The 22,724-nt window shown below is 44.8% G+C and overlaps 1 protein-coding gene across 1 annotated transcript; it reads left to right on the top strand.

Annotated features, from left to right (window-relative positions):
- Window positions 1-1,248: 1,248 nt before the first annotated feature.
- Window positions 1,249-21,871, top strand: DHH (desert hedgehog signaling molecule). Its single transcript, XM_087710288.1, has 4 exons — window positions 1,249-1,683; window positions 17,925-18,186; window positions 19,384-21,299; window positions 21,446-21,871. The coding sequence occupies exons 1-3, from the start codon at window positions 1,369-1,371 to the stop codon at window positions 20,049-20,051; spliced, it is 1,245 nt and encodes a 414-aa protein (XP_087566414.1). The 5' UTR covers window positions 1,249-1,368; the 3' UTR covers window positions 20,052-21,299; window positions 21,446-21,871.
- Window positions 21,872-22,724: the final 853 nt, after the last annotated feature.

Here is a 22,724-nt window from a genome sequence, read left to right as displayed (position 1 = left end):
ACCACGGGAAGCAAAACCAGGGAAAGGAACATGCTGCTGAAGAAGCAACTTTTAAAACAATCGTTTTGACACCTGAGGTCCAATTTCAGCAGATCGTCCAAGAAAGCGGGAAAGAGTTTTCTTCTCTTTTGTCATCTCTCTAGGGCAGGGATGTCCAAACTTGGGAACTTTCAAGACTTGTGGACTTCAACTCCCAGAATTCCCCAGCCAGCCCTGCTCTAGGGCCAGGAAAGACTCAAGCTCGTTGCTCTCTGTTCAGAAGAAGAAGAAAGCAGCTTCAGGCAAGGATATTCTGCCTTCTAGTTATTTATTTTCTCATATCCTGGAACGCAGGAAACGAGGCTGCAAGTGCAGGAAACACGAGCGGCTCTTATTGATGTCTTTCAGCCTAGTGACCTACAGACCTATATTTCCCCTGAAGAAAGCCAGGTCGGCGGGGGTGGGGGGTGGGGAGAACACAATCTTCACGCAAAGAGCCAGAGGTGCGCTGCCGCGCAGGGTAGCTGAAGAATGCTGGAACCGAAGCGGGGGGGGGAGAGAGAAAAGGACTCAGAAAGTGAAAATCTCACTCCGAAAACACCATTTCATTAGCCGCACGACCCCCCCCTTCTTTCCCCGTGCAAGGTAAATCGCGGGATCCCCGGCCTGCCCAGTAGGGGGCGCCAGGATGCAGGCTGGCACAGCGAAGAGGCGGCTGCCTGTTTCTGAGGTTGGGCAGGGAGGTGTCGGCTGAGTCCCCGCCGCGGCAATTGCGCGCTAGGTTGGTATCCTTAGGGTGCGCCTCCCTCTCTCCGGGAATCGGCCCCTGCCGCTTAAGGGAGAGAGAGAGAGAGAGAGAGGCGGCCCCGGGGGGAAGGATGTGGCCGGCACAGCAACTCTGGGGGGCCGGACTTCAAGGCGGATCCGGGCAGCGGGAGCCACCTTTCCCTCGCGTCCGCAACCAGAAGGGTGGCATCGCTCGCCTCCGCGTCTGGGGCTCCTGTCGCCCGCTAGCCAGCCATTGGGGAACGAGGCTCCCCGATGGCTTTGGTCAGGGAGAGACGCCAGGGGGCAGGAAGAGCCGGTCTGGTCTCTGGAAAGCGCTGGGAGCTGGGGTGGCGGCTTTGAAAGGGCCACTGTGTCTTGGCACGGGGAGGGGCCAGCATCGCGTATGGGGGCCAGGCAGTGGCACTGCGGGAGGAGACGCAGGGCACAGAGAGACCTTCCTGCCAGCAGCAGGCTCCTGAAGGGATGGGAGTGCGCAGGAATCCCCTTGGCTTCCCAGCAGCCTGGTCAGGGTGATGCCCACCCCAGCTGACTGCGCTCCTGGAGACCAGCAGAGACTTTCGCGTCTGAGGAGAGGGCCAGCTAAGCTGGCATCTGGCTGAGATGGCTTGGCGCAGGCTTACCCTGGTCAACCTGCTTGGGCTTTGCTTGACCAGCTGCCTTCTGTGCCCTGCTAAGGGCTGTGGCCCGGGCAGGGGGCCGGTAGGACGGAAGCAGTCCAGCCGCAGAAGCCTGGCCCCGCTGCAATACAAGCAGTTTGTGCCCAACGTGGCGGAACAGACCCTGGGGGCCAGTGGCAAAGCCGAGGGCAAAATCAGCCGCCACTCGGAGCGCTTCAAGATCCTGGTGCCCAACTACAACCCTGACATCATCTTTAAGGATGAAGAGAATACAGGTGCTGACCGGTTGATGACAGAGGTGGGTGCTCCTCGGGGGCAAGGGTGGTCCTCCCCGGCTGCCCAGAGGCCCCGCAAGCTTGGGGCGCCCTGTTCAGCCCCGGCACGTGTGAGGCAGCAACAAAGCAGACTGTGACTCTGAGCATAGGATGACAGCCTCTCCTTTTAACTCTTGAGTAACCTGAGCAAGTGCACCCAACAGATGAGAGGATTTAACAGGTCTGCAAGCTTGAGCCCCAAGTACTTCTCTTTATACACACTAGTCGCTAGGCTTCCCCTCTGTCAGGCTGCTGGCCTTAAATGATAAAATGTTATCTTTAGGCTTTGATTTGGGAATAGCCCCTTACAAGATGAGTCTAAATCTAGACAGAGCCATCTCAGAGAGCTATGGCTAATTCCAGAAGGATTTTTCCATTCAGAGACATTGTTCTGAGATGCTGTGGACTTAATTTTCTGGGCGGGGGGAGGTTGCCTTGGTCTTTATGGCTGGGGGGGGGGGCAGAACAGGATTGTCAAGCAAGCGCCAGTAGCAAATTTCTAAGCTACTCCCAGGAGAAATGTCCCTACCAAATTTTATTATAGTGCCTAGCTAACATTTCCCATATCAGAGAAAGTGCTGCAGGACTCCATCAGCCCCTTCATACTGCAAATAGCCTGTCTGTTTTTTTCTGTTTTCTCAAGTCATTAAGAGAGACCGTCTTTTAAGACATGTTGATACCAAAGCAAAATATGTCACTACAATGGCCAATCTTGTGTATGCACCTATAAAACACTGGCATTGGCATTTCTTTTTAAAATGTCTCCTGTGTTGTGCTCTGCAGTTACAACATCTACTTGGGCTTCAGAGTATCACAGAAACTCAAAGGTACTTCAGTATTTTGTTGGAAAATGGCCAAGTGCTTGCTTGGGTAGAAAAATGCTTGCCCTGAAGTGGACCAAACCATTGTCCGTTGAATTTTAATTTGTTACTCAAGCGCACATAAAACTTTTCTGAGGAGTATTGCATCGTTGCAATTCTTAATTCTTTAGTTGAATTATTAGTGTGATTTGCAGTGGCATGTTGTGTTGTCTTGAATATTTTAAATGGAAAAAAATGGGAAAACAGTATATATATCTAATTAATCTGCGTGAGGGAAACAATGTTGCTTTAGTGTTCTTTAGGGAGAAAAAAAACAGCCCTTATTAATTCTGCAAAAAGAGGAGGAACCTTATGGAAGAGTTACATTTATTATCTTAACCAGCTTTCTTGGATCACAACCCACTTTGGGAAATGTTCAGAAAATAAAACTGTGCAAGGATTATATACACACATTGTGTGTTGTGGGGGAGAGGGAGAAGGAGAAGGGAAATAAAAGGAATTGCTTCAGAACTACCCAAATGCAATTAGCAGTTACAATGTGAGCCAAACATTAAGTTGGTTAATGTACATCAAGTGATATGTTAGGCCAAAAGTAATTTAAAAAAAGCTAAGGCTGGTATGTTTAGAAACAAATAATTAGGAATACCTCCAGGATCTCAAAAGCACCAGAAAAAGGAGCAACACATTAACAAAGACTCTGCAAACTGCTTAGAAAGGGCTGCAAAGCACCGTGAAGCGGTATATAAGTCTAAGTGCTATTGAAAGTCATTCCAAGCTTGAAATGAACATTTTTGAAGATCTGAATGGAGATCACAATCACTGTATAGTATGATCAATTAACTCATAATGCAGGTTTAGGAAGGTGATTGGTTTTGCCAGCCTCCAAATCTAAGACAAAACACAAATTATAAGGAATTCAATTTTAGCCATAGGTGGCTGAAGGATTGGTCTCTACTGTAAAGGAAATAATGAGTAATTTTAATCCTCCTGCAGTAGATTATTTCTAAACATTTCTAAATATTTCTAGCAATGTGTGGAAGCCCCTCACAAGGAGATCTATCTTGGAACTGAGATGGAATTTCCTGGCAGTGAGAGCAATTAATCTATAGACCGCTTGCCTCCCAGAGTTGTAGGTGATCCATTGCTAGAAGTTCAGGATGGTGTAAGAATTCCTGCCTTGGGCAGGGTGTTGGACAAGAAGATCTCCAAGAGATCCAGCCCTATGATTATATGATTTTTGGCTTAGAACAGAGGTGAAATTCAGCAGGTTCTGACAGGTTCTGAAGAACCAATAGTGGAAATTTTGAGTAGTTCAGAGAACTGGCAAATACCACCTCTGGTTGGCCCCAGGAGTGGGGTGGGATTGGAGAGTTTGCAGTATCCTCCCTCTGCTATACCCACCAAGCCACGCCCACAGAACCGGTAGTAAAAAAAATTGAATTTCCCCACTGGCTTAGAAATCCTCCACCTCTTCCTGGGTCCCCTAATAAAGCCCTCATCCTTTCTTTGGGAATAACCTGGCTCATGACACTGTTTATGCAATAGACTCTCTCAGTTTTCCCCTTTGCTAAATATGGCTTTTTTAAATTTGGTTTTTTCTTGCTCTTTCTCTCTTTGGCCTCTGAATGTCCTTTCTGCTCCATCCTGTGCAATAGGAACTTAAGTGACTTCAAAACCATCTCCATTTCTTAATCTAAAAGATTCAGATTACCAGAAGGTCATCAGAAGCTATTATACAATGGCCATAATGACTGGCTAATGGATGAATCACGTATTCTTGGTTCCCCTCCCCCCCACAATTTTTGCTGTTCATCTGATACATTGAACCCATACATTAAAACATGGGGAGGATTTGTGCAGCCTGCTAGGAGCAAATGTGGTTAGCTACTTTGTAGTTCAGTAGTTGGAGCCCTACTGGAAAAAAAAAATCCTTCTGCCCCCACTTCAAAGGCATTATTTGAAGTGACTGCAAGGCCAAAACCAATAGTGAAAAATAAGTGCTAATTCTCAGAACCAAAGGCAGATTATCCATTGATGGGTAGGAAGAATCTTGATGTTGGGGGTGTCATTACGCAGAGAAAGAGAAGAATCTATTGGCAAATGAAGCTGGCTTCTCCCCAGCAAATCTGATCCCTGGGATCCTTTGATTATAATCCATCCTTTTATGTTGAGCTGGGAAGGATTCTGGTCAGTGTTTCCCGTTAACTGTAGTCAAGGCGTGGTTGGAGATCCACTTCATAGAGATGCATGTGTGCTATCACAGCAATATTGGCTTTGTTTATTGGGGTAAAGCAGATTTTATTCTGGTCCTTGATTTATGACCTTTCGTTCAGCAACCGTTCAAAATTACGATGCTGAAAGAAGGGATTTACGGTTACCCTGTTTCCCCGACAATAAGATCTCCCCGGATAATAAGCCCAATCGAGCTTTTGAGCATATGCGCTAAAATAATCCCTCCCCAAAAATATTGCAACACAGCAGCAGCTATGAGATGACCATGCTCGCTGCCTCCTGCATCTCAAAAATAATGACCTCCTTGAAAATATGGCCAAGGGCTTATTTCGGGAGTCAAAATAAAATAGAACCCTGTCTTATTTTCAGGGAAACACGGTAGTACTCAAAGTTATGGCTATTACAGCACTTCTGTGGCCATGCGATTGTGATCTGGGCTGTTGTCAACCCACTCAGACTTAGGACAGATTGACAAGCCCTCCACGATCATGTCATTTGCAATCTTCCCTGACGGTTTGCTCAGAAAGTCAACAGGGAAGATCGCTCCACACTCTGCCGTATGCTTCTCTCCAGTGTAGGGAAGGCAGGGCAGCTAGAGAGAAGGACTAATGTTCTAGTGGACGGTGGAAGGGGAGCCGATGCGCAGGGCTGGAAGAAGGAAGCTGTGACCCACCACGTTGGTTCTGTGCACTGAGGGGAACTGGCTGCTTTCTTTCGGAAGGCAGTTCCTTTGCTCCGTTCCTTTAACAACCTGTGCAATCGCTTAGTGGCCACACATGAGAGGGCTGGGACAGCGATCATTGACCGAGGCAATCGGGTGACCTGCTATGGGTTTGTCCAGGTTCAGGCAAACCCATAACTAACGTTATGGCTGGTGTGGAGAACCTCCAAGTCCCATCCCTGGCTGGCCCTGCCTACCCCTCCCCTCCCAGGAGTCTCCACGTGGCCAGTTTTGGATGTGAGGTGAGTGCAGAGCTGGGTGGAGGCTCGGGGAGGGGGAAAAATGGGCCTCCCGGAAGGCCTTCGGAGCCCAGTGGAGGCAGTTTTCGCCCTCCCAGAGGCTTGAGGAAAGCCTCCGGAGCCTGGGGAAGGTGAAAATGCTCCCCCCGGTGGTGCAGGAGGCCAACTAGGCCATGGCCACTATGGTCAGGCCCACCCAGCACCCGGGAAGAGAACCCGTTGCTGACATTTTTGAAGCCCATCCCTGGAGGCAATCATGTGAGTGTCTCCCTTAATGAGTGTAACCATTTAATGACTATGATGGGCAGATTCCATTATGGTCATAACTCAAGGACCACCTGGACTCAGTATATACAATTTTAAAAAGGAGTCTGTCCCCAGGGTTAATATACAAAAGAGAAAAGTTATGGGAGGGAAGAGGAAAAATAGCAAGCTCAGATATATAGTACAGCGTTAAAAAAAGGAGTGCTTTAATCATGACCTGGAATATTTGATATAATTCTGGGATGGTCCTTCTGGAGGCTGATGAAAGGCCCTGCTTCCCATCTTATCCACATCATCTAGTCTGACGAAATGGCTGCTGTTTGATGAGCGTTGCTAAACAACCTCATGGCCCAGGTTGTTTCCCAAGAAAGGATTAAGGCTTTATCAGGGGACCCAGGAAGAGGTGGAGGACTTCTAAGCCAGAAATCATAGAATCATAGGGCTGGAAAGGATCTTGGAGGTCTTCTCATCCAATGCCTGCCCAAGGCAGAAATCTTTATGCCATCTTGAACTTCCAGTAATGGAACACCTACAACTCTGGGTGGCAAGCTGTCCATAGATTAATTACTCTCACTTGTTGGATTTTCTTGTGATGAGCTTCCACTCATTACTAGAAATATTTAGAAATAGCCTACTGTAGGTGGATTAAGATTATTAATTCTAATGGAAAAATTGATTGAGGCTGGGATTTGGGTGGGTGGATGGGAAATTCCCATTTACTCTTAGATACATTGATCTGTTACAGATGGAGCATTCTGAAGTGCTCTCATTTTTTTTTAAAACAGACACAATATTAATCTCTTTCAATATTGTCTTGATTAAGAAAGTGCTTAGTGCCACCAGAATTGTCAGATAAAATTCATTTATTTGGTTTATATTCTGCCTCTCTACTCAGAGTAACTAATGCATCTAAATCAGGGCTGTCAAATTCCTGGCCCACAAGCCAGATGTATCACGCACTGGCCACGCCCATGGACGGTTTAGCAAAGGGGGGGGAAGTCCCGATAGATCATGTGATGCTACTGTGACGACGGGAGTTTGACAGCCCTGATCTAAATTGTCAACTAGACCTTTTGTTCATATCATGCAACAATGAACATATAGGATTTATTGTCAGACAACACAGTGATGGCCAGCAATTAAGATGCCTTCAAAAGAACTTAGATACGTGAAGGCTATTCTGACAGTGGAAATTAGTTGTGGTATCTGATGTTGAAATGCCATTTGGTTTAGCATGGATGAATCTACCATCGTAATTTCAAACTCAGACATGATGGATGAACCACAATATTCCAGCTTGCTTATCAAATACGGCAAGTATGAGGATCTAATTGCTTGAAAAGTTGCTATGGTATATGCCCTTGAAATAAGAACAAATATTCAAAGGAACAATAGAAATGGATGGCAGAAGAACTGAAATGCATTTAACAAATAGTGGATAAATGGATCCAAAAGGGTGTGAAAAGAAAATATTGCATTCACCTGGGCAGGAAGAGAGAAAACACTACCAACTGCTAATATTTACAGATCTTTAATGCCATTTTTATCACACCTTGTTTCATTTGGCAGGAACATTTGCTACATGGATGTAGTTTATAAAATTTGGGAGGGGAGGTGAATTTTGTACCAAACTTTCCAGTTTCTTCCTGAACCAAGGAGTGCCACCAAAGATGAATAGTAGCATGATACCAGCAGAGATAGCCTACCAGACGGATGGCTTTGTGCCTATATCCTACAGGCATTCAATACAGTCCATCCCGTTTTGTGCACTGAGTTTGGACAGGAGTTGCTTATTCCTTTACTTGAAAACCCAGAAAATGTTCCTTCAGGTCTGTCTGAAGCCTTTGGATGGTAGAAAACATGGTGGTGAGGGAAAGAAGGGCATGGAAGGTGGGTGAGGAGAGCTGGTACTTTTATCTGGGGGACAATGACATTTTGCCTTTGGTGGGTAGAAAGCTGAGTTCCTTCCAGTTTCCTGCTGCTGAGTCATAGCATGCCATCTGAAGGCAGGGTGGGCTGGCAGCAGTCATTCAACTCTGAATAGCTAAGGGGGTGTGCAGAGAACAAAGAGAAGAATGACAGGAAGGTTTAATGGCTCCCCTGGGGCATTAGAGGCTGCTTTAAGGGGAGACAGGAAGCTGGGTGATGTGGGCTTAAACACCACAATTATAAATATTCCTTAGAATGACTTCAGGAATGCATTTTGTTCATGCACAGGAGCTGACTAATAACATTGCTCACCTGTCCATTAAAGTTTTGCAGCCGAAGGGAGGAGTGCTTTCTCTGTCTTAAATACACCGGAGAAGGAGGAAAATGGATGCCAATAACTAGGCTGCCTAAAGATACTTCCACTCAGGCTAAGGAGGCTCCTTGCCCCACCTGCGTGGACATAACCACCTTCATAATTGGGGGTAGTTGGGTTTACCTGGGGAGAATGTTTAAATTGATTGGGAATTCACAACTGCAAAACAAAGCATGAACCTCTGTCATCGCCCCCACTTGCAAAAAGGCCTCTGGACCTTTCTCAGAGAGACCCAGAGGCACTCTTTGTTAGCAATGATGGCAAGTGACTGCCCCTCGTGCCTTGTTCATGCCTGCCACCAAAATAAGTTGAGGACAGAAAGCAAGCTCGCTGATGACCAAGAAAGGATTTTGTGGAGACTTGTATCCCCGCTGCCTCCAACTCTTTCTCAACACTCCCTGCAAACCTGGTTCTTCCCCTCAGGCCTGGGACTAGAGAGGCTGCTGATGGATCCTGTACGGCAGTGGTCTCCAACCTTGGCAACTTTAAGACTTGTGGACTTCAACTCCCAGAGTTCCTCAGTTGCCAAGGTTGGAGACCACTGTTGTACAGCAACTTTGTTTGGGTGGTGCTGGGATCTTTTCGGTGTCTTTTGTAGAATCTTTGTATTATTCTATTTTTAATTGTCTTAGGCCGTATGCTACCCAGATAGAGGATAGAGCCAGGCCAAGCCATGATGATGAACCTATGGCACACGTGCCCAAAGTGGCACGTGAAGCCATGCTGCCAGGCACGCGTGGCCTTGCCTGTTTGTCTTCCAGGTTTCTGGCGGGCATGCGATGATCAGCTGTCCTTGCACACGGCAGTGCTGAAAACCAGTGTGTGCATGCCACGCTGGCCAGCTGATTGCCGGGTGCCCATGCGCGCCAGAACCAGGAAGTTCAGCTTCTCTGGGGTGTGATCTCTTCACCCGCGCAAAAACCCGCCTGTGCATGCGTGCCGGTCAGCTGATCGTTGGGTGTGCATGTGCAGTAGAACCCAGAAGTTTGGCTTTTCTGGAGCGTGGCCCCAATGAGTGCACACACACGATGTTTCCACGTGATGTTTTCCATGTTTTGCCATCACTGACCTAGAAACTACAGATAGTCCTCAACTTACAACTATTCAACTATTCATTTAATGACTGTTTAAAGTTATAATGGCACTTTAAAAAGTGAACCATGACCAGTTTTCACCAATTGCATCATCCCCATGGTCATGAGATCAACATTTGGGTGCTTGAAAATTTCCACAAATGTAGAACAGTTGCACTGTCATGGGGTCATGTGATCATCATTTGTAACCTTCCCAGCCGGCTTCCAACAAGGTCACTGGGGGAAGCATGATTCACTTAACAACTAGAGTGATTCACTTAACAACGGTGGCAAAAAGGTCATAAAATGGGGGCGCACTTAACAACTGTCTTGCTAAAGCAATGGAAAGTTTGGGCTCCATTGTCATCATAAGTTGAAGATCACCTGTAACTAAATACCTAAACCACAACTACATGCAGTTGTTGTAATATAGTTCCTTGTGTAGGCGTAGCGGTCACCCATGGCCCAGTTCATACCAGGGCATGCAGAGTCATGCTGAACCACACAGGAGAAAACAAACCCCTAAAACGCCATAACATCCTGATAGTGCATAACATAACATTCTGAGATGTGCCCTACCATTGACGTCCAGGATTTGACCATATATAGACTGAGCAGTAGATTAGAAATTGTACTTTTACAGGCTGTTTTTAACCACATGCTATTGCTCCTCCTGCCTTTGTCCTATCTCAATAAAAGGGGCTCTCAGACCCCCAATCGGGGTCGCTCCATCCCGAGAAAGATCTTGTCCTGTCTTTTCTCCACATTGGCCTCATGGACGACCCACGGGAACATCACATTTGGTAGCAGAGGATGGTTATGTTACATGCAGTGGTTAATTTTGTGAAATTGTGGCATGCGCATGGAAGTGTCCCTAGTTATGTCCTCAAAATTCCAAATGTGCCCCTGTCAAAAAAATTGCCTGCTTTGGGGGAGGGCAAAGAAGCTAGGAAAATAATTTCCAATATGTTGAGGTTTGTGATAACAAATGATCTCAGTTGCCAAAAATAAAATCCACTTGGCTCCATCTTCTGTTCTTCCCATTTCCTCTTCTTTTTATTATACATTTCATCCTAGATTGCTGTCCTTAAATTGTCTTTATATTCCACCTGAGACCAAGAGCCCCAATTACTCTCAAATTCATTCTGTATCAGGACTAAAATGCTACATAATATGTTTGTGCAGAAGTAAGTGCACACTATAAGGCTGGTAAATTGTCCAAAATTGCAGCTTAGATTTGAAGAAAAACAAAAAGATGGGCCTTAACAGAGACTATACGCCTTTTGTAATAACCTTCCTTGCTTCCCCCCCCCCCCCGTTTTAACTTTTTACTTTTTATTTCAGTTTGTAAAAATCCTACCCTCTTCTCTGTGTGTGAGAGAGATAATAATAATCCCTGCTGAACCAAGTTCTCTTTTATCAACTTTGCTCTTCTGATATGAGAATAACTTCAAGGTTTCTTTGAAACTGCTACTTACATGTTTATACAAAGCAAAACAAGCTTCTCTTTCAGCCTAAAAACGTGCAGTGAATATTCCCGCACTCACATTGCCTTGCCAAGGCAAAAAAATGTATTAACTGAAGCTTTTTAAAACTTTCCTCTCCTGTCCTATTCCACTCTATGCTCATTAAGGGACATTCAAGAAAAAAATGCAATTATCTTTGCCAAGAGATGAGGCAGAGCCTTTTCAACAGGTTGGGTACAAATTAATCAGTGGAAAGGCTTGCCTTCAGAAGTTGTGGGTGCTTGAACACTGGAGGTTTTGAAGAAGAGAACATTCATTTGTCTGAAATGTTAAGTTCCTGCTTGAGCAGGGGGTTCGACTCAGTGATGGGATTCAAATAATTTAATAACCGGTTCTCTGCCCCAATGACCAACTGGGTAGAAGGGGGTTCGGTGGTCATGTGACTGTGTGGGCGTGGCCAACTCAACGTTCCTCAAGTCGATGGGCGCTTCGCCTTAGCTGTTACAATGGAATAAGGGTTAACCGGAGAGGCATCTTCTGTAAGCAGGGCAATAAAGATTAGGCTAGAAACAACACCAGAATGTTTTCTTCCTGCCTTCCTTACAGGATTAGCCCTGTAAAGTGGAAAAAGACAAAATAAGATTTCTTCCAACAACCGGTTCTCCGAACTGCTTAGAAAGTTAACAACCGGTTCTCCCAAGTAGGTGCGAGCTGGCTGAATCCCACCACTGGTTGGACTAGAAGACCTCCAAGGTCCCTTCCAGCTCTGTTGTTCTGTCTTCTGTAATTTTTTTTCCACCAAGTATTCACTGATACAAAACCTGTAGTAGGAAACTTATTATTTTTTGGGGGGTGGTTAGGTAAACTTACGTGACTCTCCTATGAATATTCAATTAAATTTTTCTGAATCTGTATTTTTTCCTTGCATGTGTATTAAGTTTCCAGTCCTTTTACTTTAAAGGTGGAGAGTAAAAAAAAACAGCAAACGTATCCCTCCTTCTTGCTATTTTGTCCAGCAAGGGCAAAGGACATTGGGAGCAAGACATAAGATTTTAAGCTGATTGTTGTTAAAATTGACACTAATTTATGATGTTTCCTTAGTTTATTTAAGACTTGCCACCTCAAATCCTGTGGATTGCAGGCTTAAGAATGAAGTTGGTAAATTCCCCCTTTCAGCATATGAAAAGTCCAAGTGCAGCTTGACTAAATAAATTTAACGACTCATCATAATGCGTACTCCTTTCAAGTACATCATAAAAACAGACCCTTGCGATGCAAAATTGCATTATATATTTTGAGGGGAAAGGTTGTGATAGCTTTTAGCTATCAAGTGGCTAGGAATGTTGCTGCTGGAGTAAAGCAGGGGATGATAGACTTCTGTCCTTCCTTGTAGCGATTTTTGAACATCTCCCAGTAGCCCCAACCAGTGTGAATTATGAGGAGCAATGCCAGGAGGTATATAGTTCCTCCACCAGCTTCACAATCTCCTTCTAGCCCAAAGGGGTCATTGTAAGAGTCATCTGCCTCCTGCCTCAGTGGGAAGCTTCTAACTCCAGATGGGCAACTTCTAAGTTCCCCATCTTCCAACAGGAGCTCAGGAGTTTCCTACTTCCCTGCCACTCAAAGTCCACTGCAAGAAAGCAGCTGTTCGGTCTGAAGCCTGCTGGGTGCTGAGAGACCTCCAGTGGGAGTCACAAGGGGGGGAAGGCTGGCACCCAATGAGGTCCCATCTATGACACGTCCTACGGTGCCCTTTTTCCCCCTGCGTTGACACCAGTCCCGGGCCTGTGGAGTGACTGAAAGAGTCCTTTGTGGCAAAGTTGATGATTTTGCTGTTATTACCCGAGGAGTTTGAATTCTCGCCGAGTTAAGTAATTCTGGGCCTGGAAAACAGCTATTGTGTTCAGGCCCAGGAGCCCATGGGAAGCCTCTCGCATTCCTCTTTGGGCTTCTAGCTTGCTCTTTTCACTATAGACAAGGCTGTTTTTAAAAAAAAAATGAAATGCCCTTTTCTCCCACTCACTTCCTGTTCCCCCACCCTTTCACCACCTCTTTCCTCTTTCCGGTCGCTTTATTCAGCCAGGTGTTCCGGTTGCCCATACCTGGGTCTTAGAGAGCCATGTAGCTTCATGTCATAACTGGATTGATTTACATGAGAGAATCAGTTCTTTAGTTTGAGGGTCCAACATCATCTGGGAACGAGGCGGGGAGCAATCTCTGGCTTGGGAGGACAGTAGAGTTAGTCCTCAATTTACAGCCATTCATTTAATGACTTGTTTGAAGTTACAACAGCACTGACAAAAGTGACAGGACCGTTTCATGACGGTTGCAGCATCTCCATGGTCACATAATCAAAATTCAAATGCTTGGCAACTGGCATGTATTTATGATAATTGCAGTATCCTGGGGTCTTGTGATCATCTTTTGTGACTTTTGGACAAGCAAAGTTCACATGTTAATACCACTTTATAATGCCTTGGTAAGGCCACAATTGGAATACCGCATTCAGTTTTGGTCATCAAAATGTAGAAAAGATGTGGAGACTCTAGAAAGAGTGCAGAGAAGAGCAACAAAGAGGATTAGGGGACTGGAGACTAAAAGATATGAAGAACGGTTGCAGGAACTGGGTATGTCTAGTTTAATGAAAAGAAGGACTAGGGGAGACATGATAGCAGTGCTCCAATAACTCAGGGGCTGCCACAAAGAAGAGGGAGTCAAGCTATTCTCCAAAGCAACTGAGGGCAGGACAAGAAGCAATGGGTGGAAAATAATCAAGGAGAGAAGCAACTTAGAACTGAGGAGAAATTTCCTGACAGTAAGAACAATGAATCAGTGGAACAATTGCCTTCAGAATTTGTGAATGCTCCAACACTGGAAGTTTTAAGAAGATGTTGGATAACCATTTGTCTGAAGTGGTGTAGGGTTTCCTGCTAGGCAGGGGGTGGGACTAGAAGACCTCCAAAGTCCCTTCCAGCTCTGTAATTCTATTCTATTCTAAAGTCAATAGGGAAGCCTGATTCACTTATTAACTTTACAACTCCAGTGATTCACTTAACAATGGTGGCAGTTTTTATCCGTGGGCTGTCAGCCTCCTAAATGTGAAATAACATCATAACTACATAGTACGATGGACTTGCAGGGCCATCACAACGTGTAACATATTCACACTGGTGTAAGGGACTGGGTGTTTGTTAATATGATTTATTGGGTTAGGGATTTTTTTCTTTTTTCTTTGCCTTCACTGTGAGTTGTATTGTGTTTGTGAGGGGTGCACTGTGGGAGCTCAACCAATCTCATTGTACATACGTTGTGCACTGACAATAAAGAATTATTATTAAGAAAGGTCGTAAAATGGGGCAAAGCATTAAGTGTGTCTTGCTTAGTAACAAACATTTTGGGCTCAATTGTGCCCACAGGTTAGAGACAACCTATAATTGTTTCTTCATCTAAGAATTTCTAAGTCCTAAGATAATGTAAATTGTTAAAGACAAAATAGGAGGCAGGGGTATTAGCTATACACTGGTACCTTTGTAGCCATCATTAATTGGTTCCGGGTGGTGCGATGAGTATCAAAAATGATGAGTATCAAACAAATGGTTTCCCATGAGAAGTAATGTAGCGAGTCACAAGGCAGCTGAACACCGACAAGTTCTAGTTTGTGCGTTGAGTACCAAACAAACAATGAGTACCGGGACAAAATTTTTGCATCAAAATGATTACCAAATTGAATGAGTTTCAAAGCAGGTGAATACCAAGGTACTGTTAAATGTATAAATGTATTTTAATAGATAATATACATTAAAATATTAAATAAATATAAATATATACAATGTATTTATTTTCTCCACCTTTATTATTTCATAAATAATCCAAGGCAGCAAATGTACCTAATCCTCCTCCCTCCTCCTACTTTCCTACAAGAACAGCCCTGTGAGGTGGGTTGGGCAGAAAGAGAGAAGGACTGGTCCAAAATCACGCAGGCAGGTTTCATGAAGCAGCAAAATGAGTGATTCCACGGGAAACAGGAATCTATATATAATTTCAGCAGCCTAATGTATGTATTTACTCGAAGACACATTTTGCAAATATTTTCATATGTAGATCCTACATACAAATTCCTAAAGTGTATTCAGTGATGTAATTCATTGTACATAAATGCAGTATTCAGCATGCTGGGTACTTAGAAAAATAAAAGGAATTGTGTTTTTTAAAAAAGTACCATATGTTAAGGAAAGATTTAAGTAACAAATCATTGCATTTTGGAATATTTTGTTCCATTAAAGCAATTTAGCGACCTGCATAATTTATTCAATGTTTGTATACAGGGTGTATCAAAACAAGTCTCATAGAATTGAATATATTGAATAAATTACCTCAGATATTTGAATTCATTGCCATTTTCTTTTAAACATTTCTTTATTGTTTGACACACAATCTTTCAAATATTCCTAAGTATGGAATATTTTCTCTTATGTTTGCAGATTTCCTTTAGATCATCTGCTAGACTATATCACTTCCTTCCTTCCTTCCTTCCCTCCCTCCCTCCCTCCCACCCTCCCTCCTTCCCTCTGGATTACTTTTGATGCAGTCTGTATATTTAAACTATAATTCCTCTCCTGTAAGCCACAGAAGGTGTCTTTTGGGGGGGCAAAGAGATGTTGAAGCCATGAATATTTGACTGATTCCTTGTAAGGATTATGAGATATACGGTTCATAATAAAGAGATAACTCTAAAAATCAATGGAAGAAAGTAGAGGCAAGAGAATGGGGAAGGATTCAGGATGAGGTAGGAATAGCCCTTGAAGAAAAGCTGATTTCACCAGGGCGCACTCTAGGGAACAGGACAGTGGTGGGTTTCAAATTTTTTTAGAACTTTTTCTATAGGTGTGGCCTGCTTTGTGGGAGTGGCTTGTTGGCCATGTGATGGTGAGTGGCTTGCCAGCTACGTGACTGAGTGGGAGTGGCTTGGCAGTCATGTGACTGGGTGGGCATGGGCAACTTGTAAAATCTGGTGAAACTCACTTATCAATGCTCTTATTTAGCAACCAAAATGTTGGCTCAGAAACTGGCATTTGAAGCACGCAAGTCTTAAAGCTGTCAAGTTACAAGACCTTGCACCCCTAACCCTTTAGGAAAAAAACCCCCAGGGGTGTTCAAACTTGACAGCTTTAAGACTTGTGGACGTCAACTCCCAGAATTCCTCCTCTCGCTCTTCATCTTGATGATGTGCTGGGGGGGGGGGGAGATGGAACCGGTTCTAAACAGCACTGTAGATTTGTGGAACCTCTTCTATAGAAGAGGTTAGAACTGGCAGGAACCCACCCCTGGAACAGGACAAAAACCCCTCCCACTTATTTTGAGAGAACATTTAACAGGATGTTATTCAGTCAAGGAATCTTTCATCTGCCTACCCCAATCTGCCTGTTCTTAATTCAGGTTAATTAAAAACCAGGTAATGAATTGGAATGTATTTTTCTCAGGGTGGTTGAGTTGGTGTTTTTTTCCACCTGACTGCTTCAGGCGAGAGATGGCCTAATTTCAAAGAATTAATGGTTAATTGTCAATGGCCAAGATCAAGCCCACCGATCCTCCCACTTTAAAAGTCACCCTTTCCCCTAGTTCTTAATAAACAGTGCAGAAAATGGGGGTGGGGGGACAGCATAAGACTATTGAAAAATTCCAAGGTTTTTTTTCTGAAAAAGTACTTCAAAAGCTGAATATTTATACATGTACACACACACATTCATGCAGAATAGGTTTTCGCTTTTGCAGACATGCTGCATTTTTTATCTTTTATTCTTGCCTTCATGCTTAGCTAATTATTTGCTTTCTTCTTGTCTGATTATGTGATCTTTTTGTTCATTTAATTTAACAAACATAGGAACTAAATAAAAAGAAAAAAGCTATTATAGACTATTAAAGGCTTTTTTTAATTCTCCGGGTTTCCAATTGGAAATGCCTTTGGCAGATAGCTCCATTCCAATTCATAAGAAAGACATGATTAATGATGTTTAAAGGATGTTTTGTTTTATTGGGGGTTTAATTGAGTTCTATTACATATATTAAACTCAACCACTGGCAGCAAATAAGAGTGTGAATCTGAGAGCTTCTCGACTTATTCCAACATTTTGCTGTTCATCTACAGCTGGGTGTCAAACTCAAGGCTGCTTAGATCTGGCTGTGGGGCCACTCTGGAAACAACAAAGGATCGACACCACAGTGTCTCTGCCAGCAGAAATGGAGCTCGGGTGGATCGCACTTAACAACTGTCTCATTTAGCGACAGAAATGTTGGGCTCAATTGCAGTTGTAAGTCGAGGACTACCTGCATTCTAGGATAGCAAGGGCTAACCTTTTTGTTGTTGGGTGCCAAAAATGCATGCGTGCACGCGAGATAGTGTGTGCCAGCATCCATAATGCAAAGTGTGCCCCCACATGCACATGCATGCACAACACCCACACACACATTCCCCCCCCACGCGCTGCACTACTTGCCTCGAAGCCGAGCTTGGTATTTCCTCTAGGGGGCTGGGGGAGGCCGTTTTCGCCCTCTCCAGACACCAGGAAAGCCCCCGGAGCCTGGGTAGGGTGAAAAATGAGCCCAACAGGCCTACCAGAAGTTCGGAAATGATCCATTTCTGGCTTCTGGTAGGCCTGTTGGGCCCATTTTTTGCCCTCCCCAGGCTCCGGGGGCTTTCCTAAGGAGCCTGGGGTGGACAAAAATGGCCTCTCTTGGCCCTCTGGAAGCCAAAAATCAGCTGGCTGGCATGCTCATCTGCGCTGGAGTGGATGGCTCATGTGCTGGCAGATATTGCTCCGCCTGCCACTTGTGGCACGCATGCCATAGGATCGCCATCACAGTTCTAGGAAAAATAGATAATGATCACGACCAAGGTGCTACTTTCCAGTCGCTTTGTGGGGCACTAAGAATTAAAAAAGGGAAAAGTGAACTAGTGAGAAAGTTGAACCCAAGAGCTTGAAAATGGCTCTGGACCGGAGCTGGTTCAATTGCCTCCGGATGGTCCTTCTTCTCCTCCATCTCCCAACCCTCCTTTAAGTCTCTGTTTCAATGCAGCTTGGATCTTAATGCCATCTTTGCTTCCTGTAGCGTTGCAAAGACCGAGTGAATGCCTTGGCCATCGCCGTCATGAATATGTGGCCGGGCGTAAGACTGCGAGTGACAGAGGGCTGGGATGAAGACGGACACCACCTGCCTGACTCTCTACACTATGAGGGCCGGGCACTGGACATCACCACCTCTGACCGTGACAGGGAGAAATACGGCATATTGGCCCGCTTAGCTGTGGAGGCTGGCTTCGACTGGGTGTACTATGAATCCAAGGCGCACATCCATGTTTCTGTGAAAGCAGGTACAGAGAGGACTTTGCCCCCAAAGTATAAAAAGGGGGATGGTGGATTTGCCGGTGGGATTTGCATGAATCCATTTGAAGAGCAGAATTCCTAGGCTCCATTACCTGCCTGGACAGAGAAAAGAGCCAGAGAATAGTTTTTATGAATGGGTTGGGGTCAGCATCAGACTTAGCACTTTTCCAAATTAGGCAACATATTAATACTTGTAATGATTCTGTCTTCTTATGTCCTTCGATATAAGATGAACGGCTATATAAATATTTTAAATAAACACTGTATGTTAAACTAGGTTGATTCCTAATCCAGGCCGTAAATAGAGTTAAATCTCTTTATTTAGAGTAAGTATTTCTATTTTTTTATCCCCAAGAATCCCGAAGCCAGTCTTAAAATAAGTGTAAAATCAGAATAAAGCCAGAGCAAAAATCAGAAGGAGACCATTATTATTCCTATTAAAAGACAAATGTTGGCAAGGGAATAATACCATGATTAAAATACAGTTTTTAAAAGGATGTTTCCCCTTCGTACATGTTAAACCACAACATCCAGGCCAGCAATGACCTTGGTACTTAGAGTCTTCCTTTTTCTTCTCCCTACAGCAAGGGTCATCCTTGGGTTGAGGTCCAGCTCTCTTTCCACTGCCCATAGACTCCAATGGCCTTGGCATCAACACAGTCGTGGGATTCATTTTTTTTACTACCGGTTCTGTGGGTGTGGCTTGGTGGGTGTGGCATAGCTTGGTGGGCGTGTCAGGGCAATGTTATTGCAAAATCCCCATTCCTTCCTGATCAGCTGGGACTCGGGAGGCAGAGGATAGATGGGGGCAGGGCCAGGCAGAGGAGGTATTTAACAGTTCTCCAAACTACTCAAAATTTCTGATACTGGTTCTCCAGTACTGGTCAGAACCTGCTGAATACCATCTCTGCAACAACACCTGGCAGGGAAATTAGATGTTCTAGGACAGGGGTGTCAAACTCGTGATGACATGTCATGTGACATGTTGCAAATTTTCTCCCTTCGCTAAAATGGGGATGGGATTGCCAGTGTGTGACACATCCGGCCCGTGGGCTGCACATTTCACACCCCTGTTCTAGGAGGCTCCCAAATGCAGTCAAAGACAGGAGGCTCTCGACTTTGAACCCAGGGGACCAGAACCCAAACGCAGCCCAGCTCATGATGTTGCCTGTTAAATTCCCTAGATAACTCCATGGCTATTCGTGCAGGCGGCTGCTTCCCTGGCGATGCGACCGTGACGCTGCGGAGCGGCGAGAAGAGGAGCCTCTCCAAGCTGCGCCACGGAGACTATGTATTCAGCGTAGATCAGAACGGACAAGTGACCCTTAGTGAGGTTCTGCTCTTCCTCCACCGGGAGCCACACCAGCAGACCCTCTTCGTGGCCATCGAGACAGAAGAACCTGTTCGCCGGCTGCTACTTACATCCTCTCATCTCATCTTCGTTTCACGGGACCCGGTCAACAGCACAACAGACTTCTCTCCTGTGTTTGCCAGCAGAGTGTGTGTGGGGGACTCCGTTTTGACATACCAGGGGAGCAACCTTCCCTTGCATCCTGCCCGAGTTGTCCGTGTTTGGCAGCAAGAGGGCACTGGTGTCTATGCCCCCTTGACCACTCATGGCACGATCCTGGTCAATGAGGTGTTGGCCTCCTGCTACGCAGTCCTTGAAAGTCACCATTGGGCTCACTATGCCTTTGCCCCGTTGCGCTTTGTCTATGGTATCTTCTCACTGCTGTCCCTGAAGGGGGACTCCAGAAACTGCAGTGCTCAAGAAACAGGCGTGCACTGGTATTCACAGGTTCTGTATCATCTGGCGTGGGACTTGCTGGGCCAGGATGCACTTCGCCCCTAAGAGGCTGGCTGAGCTGCTTGTTTGCCAGACAAAGTTAAGCTCATCAAGTCTTTAGACAAAGGGAGACCCCTGAGCATTTGCTTGGCTCCATATCTCCTTGCCCTCCTGGCCGGCTAATGATTCTAGAGCTGAGGTCCCTTTAAAGCATCAACCTTTGCAACAGAGAAACTAGCCTGTGGCCACGTGGGAGTTGGATTGAGGGATTAGGTCAACTGATACCAGTACTCCTGCCGTAGGTTGCATATCACAGGCGCTGGACTTCCTACAGATGTGTTTGGGGAGCTTAAAAATATCTGAGGCATGCTGTGTTCTCCTAAATTTAGCACAAAGTCAATAAGCCCACTGTCTTAATTTTTAGCAGGTGAAATGGATTTCCCATAGGTGACTTGATCGACTGGGCTTATAAAACCAGCATAAGGTCAGCCGTGCCTTTAAAAAAAAAAATCCCCCTGCAGCTGCCTTAACGGGATAAGTCAGGAAAGAGCGAGGTACTGTACAGTAGAAACAAGTGCTGGTCATTTCTAGATGACCAGAAGATATTTCAACTTCCTCTAGCTTCAGAAATGTATCTGAGCATTTCTGTGACCTGCATTAGAAGAAAGGTAACACACAGGTTGGCTTGACCCTTCAATTTGGGCAGGTGATATGGAAACCTGCAAGGCCTGTCTAACTCAGGGCCAATGGGGCTTTTCCAAGAAGGTCAAATATGAAATAAGAATGGCTTATAGCAGAACGTGGGTAGCGTCTGTATAGCTTGACATCCCTTTCCTTACTGAGTTTCAGCACTGGATTCAAGAAAGAAGCAAAAGAGGCAAATCCAATCTTTTTCAAGGCGAGATCTCCTAACCATCCATGCTGGAATGATGATTGAATGGTGGTACAGGTCATCCTCAACTTACAACCATATGTTTCATGGCCATTTGTGGAGTTAAAACGGCATTGGGAAAAAGTGACAGGCCCGTTTTTCACATGAGTGTTGCAGTACACCTGTGGTCATGTGATCAAAATTCAGACGCTTGGCAACTAGCATGTATTTATGACAGTTCTGCTGATGTGGTCCCTTTTGGTGACCTCCTGACAAGCAAAGTCAATGCGCAAACCAGATTCACTTAGCAACCATGTAACTAACTTAACAAGTGCAGTGATTCATGTAACAACTGCAGCAAGGAAGGTCGTAAAATGGAGCAAAATTCACTTAACAATTGTTTTGCTTAGCTATGGAAATTTTGGGCTTAACTGTGGTCATACGTTGAGGACTATCTGTATCAGTGTTTTTCAACCTTGGCAACTTGAAGATGTCTGGACTTCAACTCCCAGAATTCCCCAGCCAGCGAATGCGAATGCTGGCTGGGGAATTCTGAGAGTTGAAGTCCGGACATCTTCAAGTTGCCAAGGTTGAAAAACACTGATCTGTATGCTACATAGCCATGGGACTTGCTGCCTCATCTCTTTTCTGACACTCTCGGATCTTAAGCAAGATCCACCTGCATTTTCCTCTTGCCACTATGGGCAAGAGGTGAACAGGAAATTAATACTTCCTTACGAAGATTAAAATCCATGCTACTCCTTTAAGTCTGCAGTACATTAATGAGATTAACATTTAACTGGCACTCCAGAGTTTTTATTTTTATATTTATGTAAGTAGTAAATTAAATGTGGTCTGCCACCTCTTGTCTTGTACTGTAAGAGATACTAATTGGATGTTTTTGACAGGGAAATGAATGGAGGGAGCAAGCTGTTATTTCTGCAGGCTGTTTAAGTCTTCCTTTTTTTTTTGCAATATATTTTTGTGTGTCTTCAACTAAAGAGAATTACTTTGACTCTGGTGTCCTGATGTGTTTCTTGAAGGATCTGTTTCAATATGCTATTTAAGGATTGGGGGGGGAGATGAAAAATACAATATTAAAAATACAATCATCATTGGCAAGCAATCCCGTTACCTTTTAGTTCATTAGGGCAAAACATTCTATTTTATACATGCGTCTATGCCAGAGGTTTGCACCTGGGATATAGAGCAATATTTTATTTACCATGCTTGCCTCGTTCTTTTAATGTTCTGGCGTGATAGGAGTTTTAAACTACATAGACAGACATAGAGACTTCTTGTCCTCAAGGGTCTATTATGTGCTAGAGAGATAGAAGATAGAGAGATAGAAGATAGAGAGATAGATGATAGATATAGATATTAGATAGATAGATAGATAGATAGATAGATGATAGATAGATAGATAGATAGATAGAGAGATAGAGAGATAGATAGATAGATAGATAGATGCATGATAGATACTGTAGATCCATTGCTCTAAGAAAGACAATTAAGCAGTCTTGCATTCACACAGGTTTGTGGATCAGGAGAGCTTTGGACTTTCTGCTTCTTGGTCACATATAGCCTTTCCAGAATGCTCTTGGGCCAGTTAATTTTTCAATGGCATCTTCCACATTTCTGCATCTCCTGATTCAGTGCCAATGTGACTTAGCGCTGATGCATTTACAGATTTGTGGGTCCTTCCCTCGTTGCTGCTTGTGCAAAAAGTTATAATGATGAAGCTAAGACTCACATCAGGCCCACAGAGGAGCACATCTGGCTAGAAAGATTGCCACCAATTAACTCCCAGGCCTGTATCTTCCTGCAGGGCCACGACTTGCTTGCTGGCAGAGCTAGTCACGCCTGGG

The sequence above is a fragment of the Thamnophis sirtalis genome, unplaced genomic scaffold (assembly GCF_051295495.1).
Source record: "Thamnophis sirtalis isolate CommonGarterSnake01/CBP01778 unplaced genomic scaffold, rThaSir2_p1.2 scaffold_3, whole genome shotgun sequence".
NCBI classification, from domain to species: domain Eukaryota; kingdom Metazoa; phylum Chordata; class Lepidosauria; order Squamata; family Natricidae; genus Thamnophis; species Thamnophis sirtalis.
Note: the sequence above shows the minus strand (reverse complement) of the source record. Positions and strands in the feature narration are given on the sequence as shown.

Bases quoted from the DNA above. Each gene is read 5' to 3' on its own strand.
- DHH (XM_087710288.1), top strand. From the start codon at position 1,369: ATGGCTTGGCGCAGGCTTACCCTGGTCAACCTGCTTGGGCTTTGCTTG. The intron at 1,684-17,924 runs GTGGGTGCTCCT...TGCTTCCTGTAG, and splicing joins CTGACCGGTTGATGACAGAG to CGTTGCAAAGACCGAGTGAA. The intron at 18,187-19,383 runs GTACAGAGAGGA...TAAATTCCCTAG, and splicing joins CCATGTTTCTGTGAAAGCAG to ATAACTCCATGGCTATTCGT.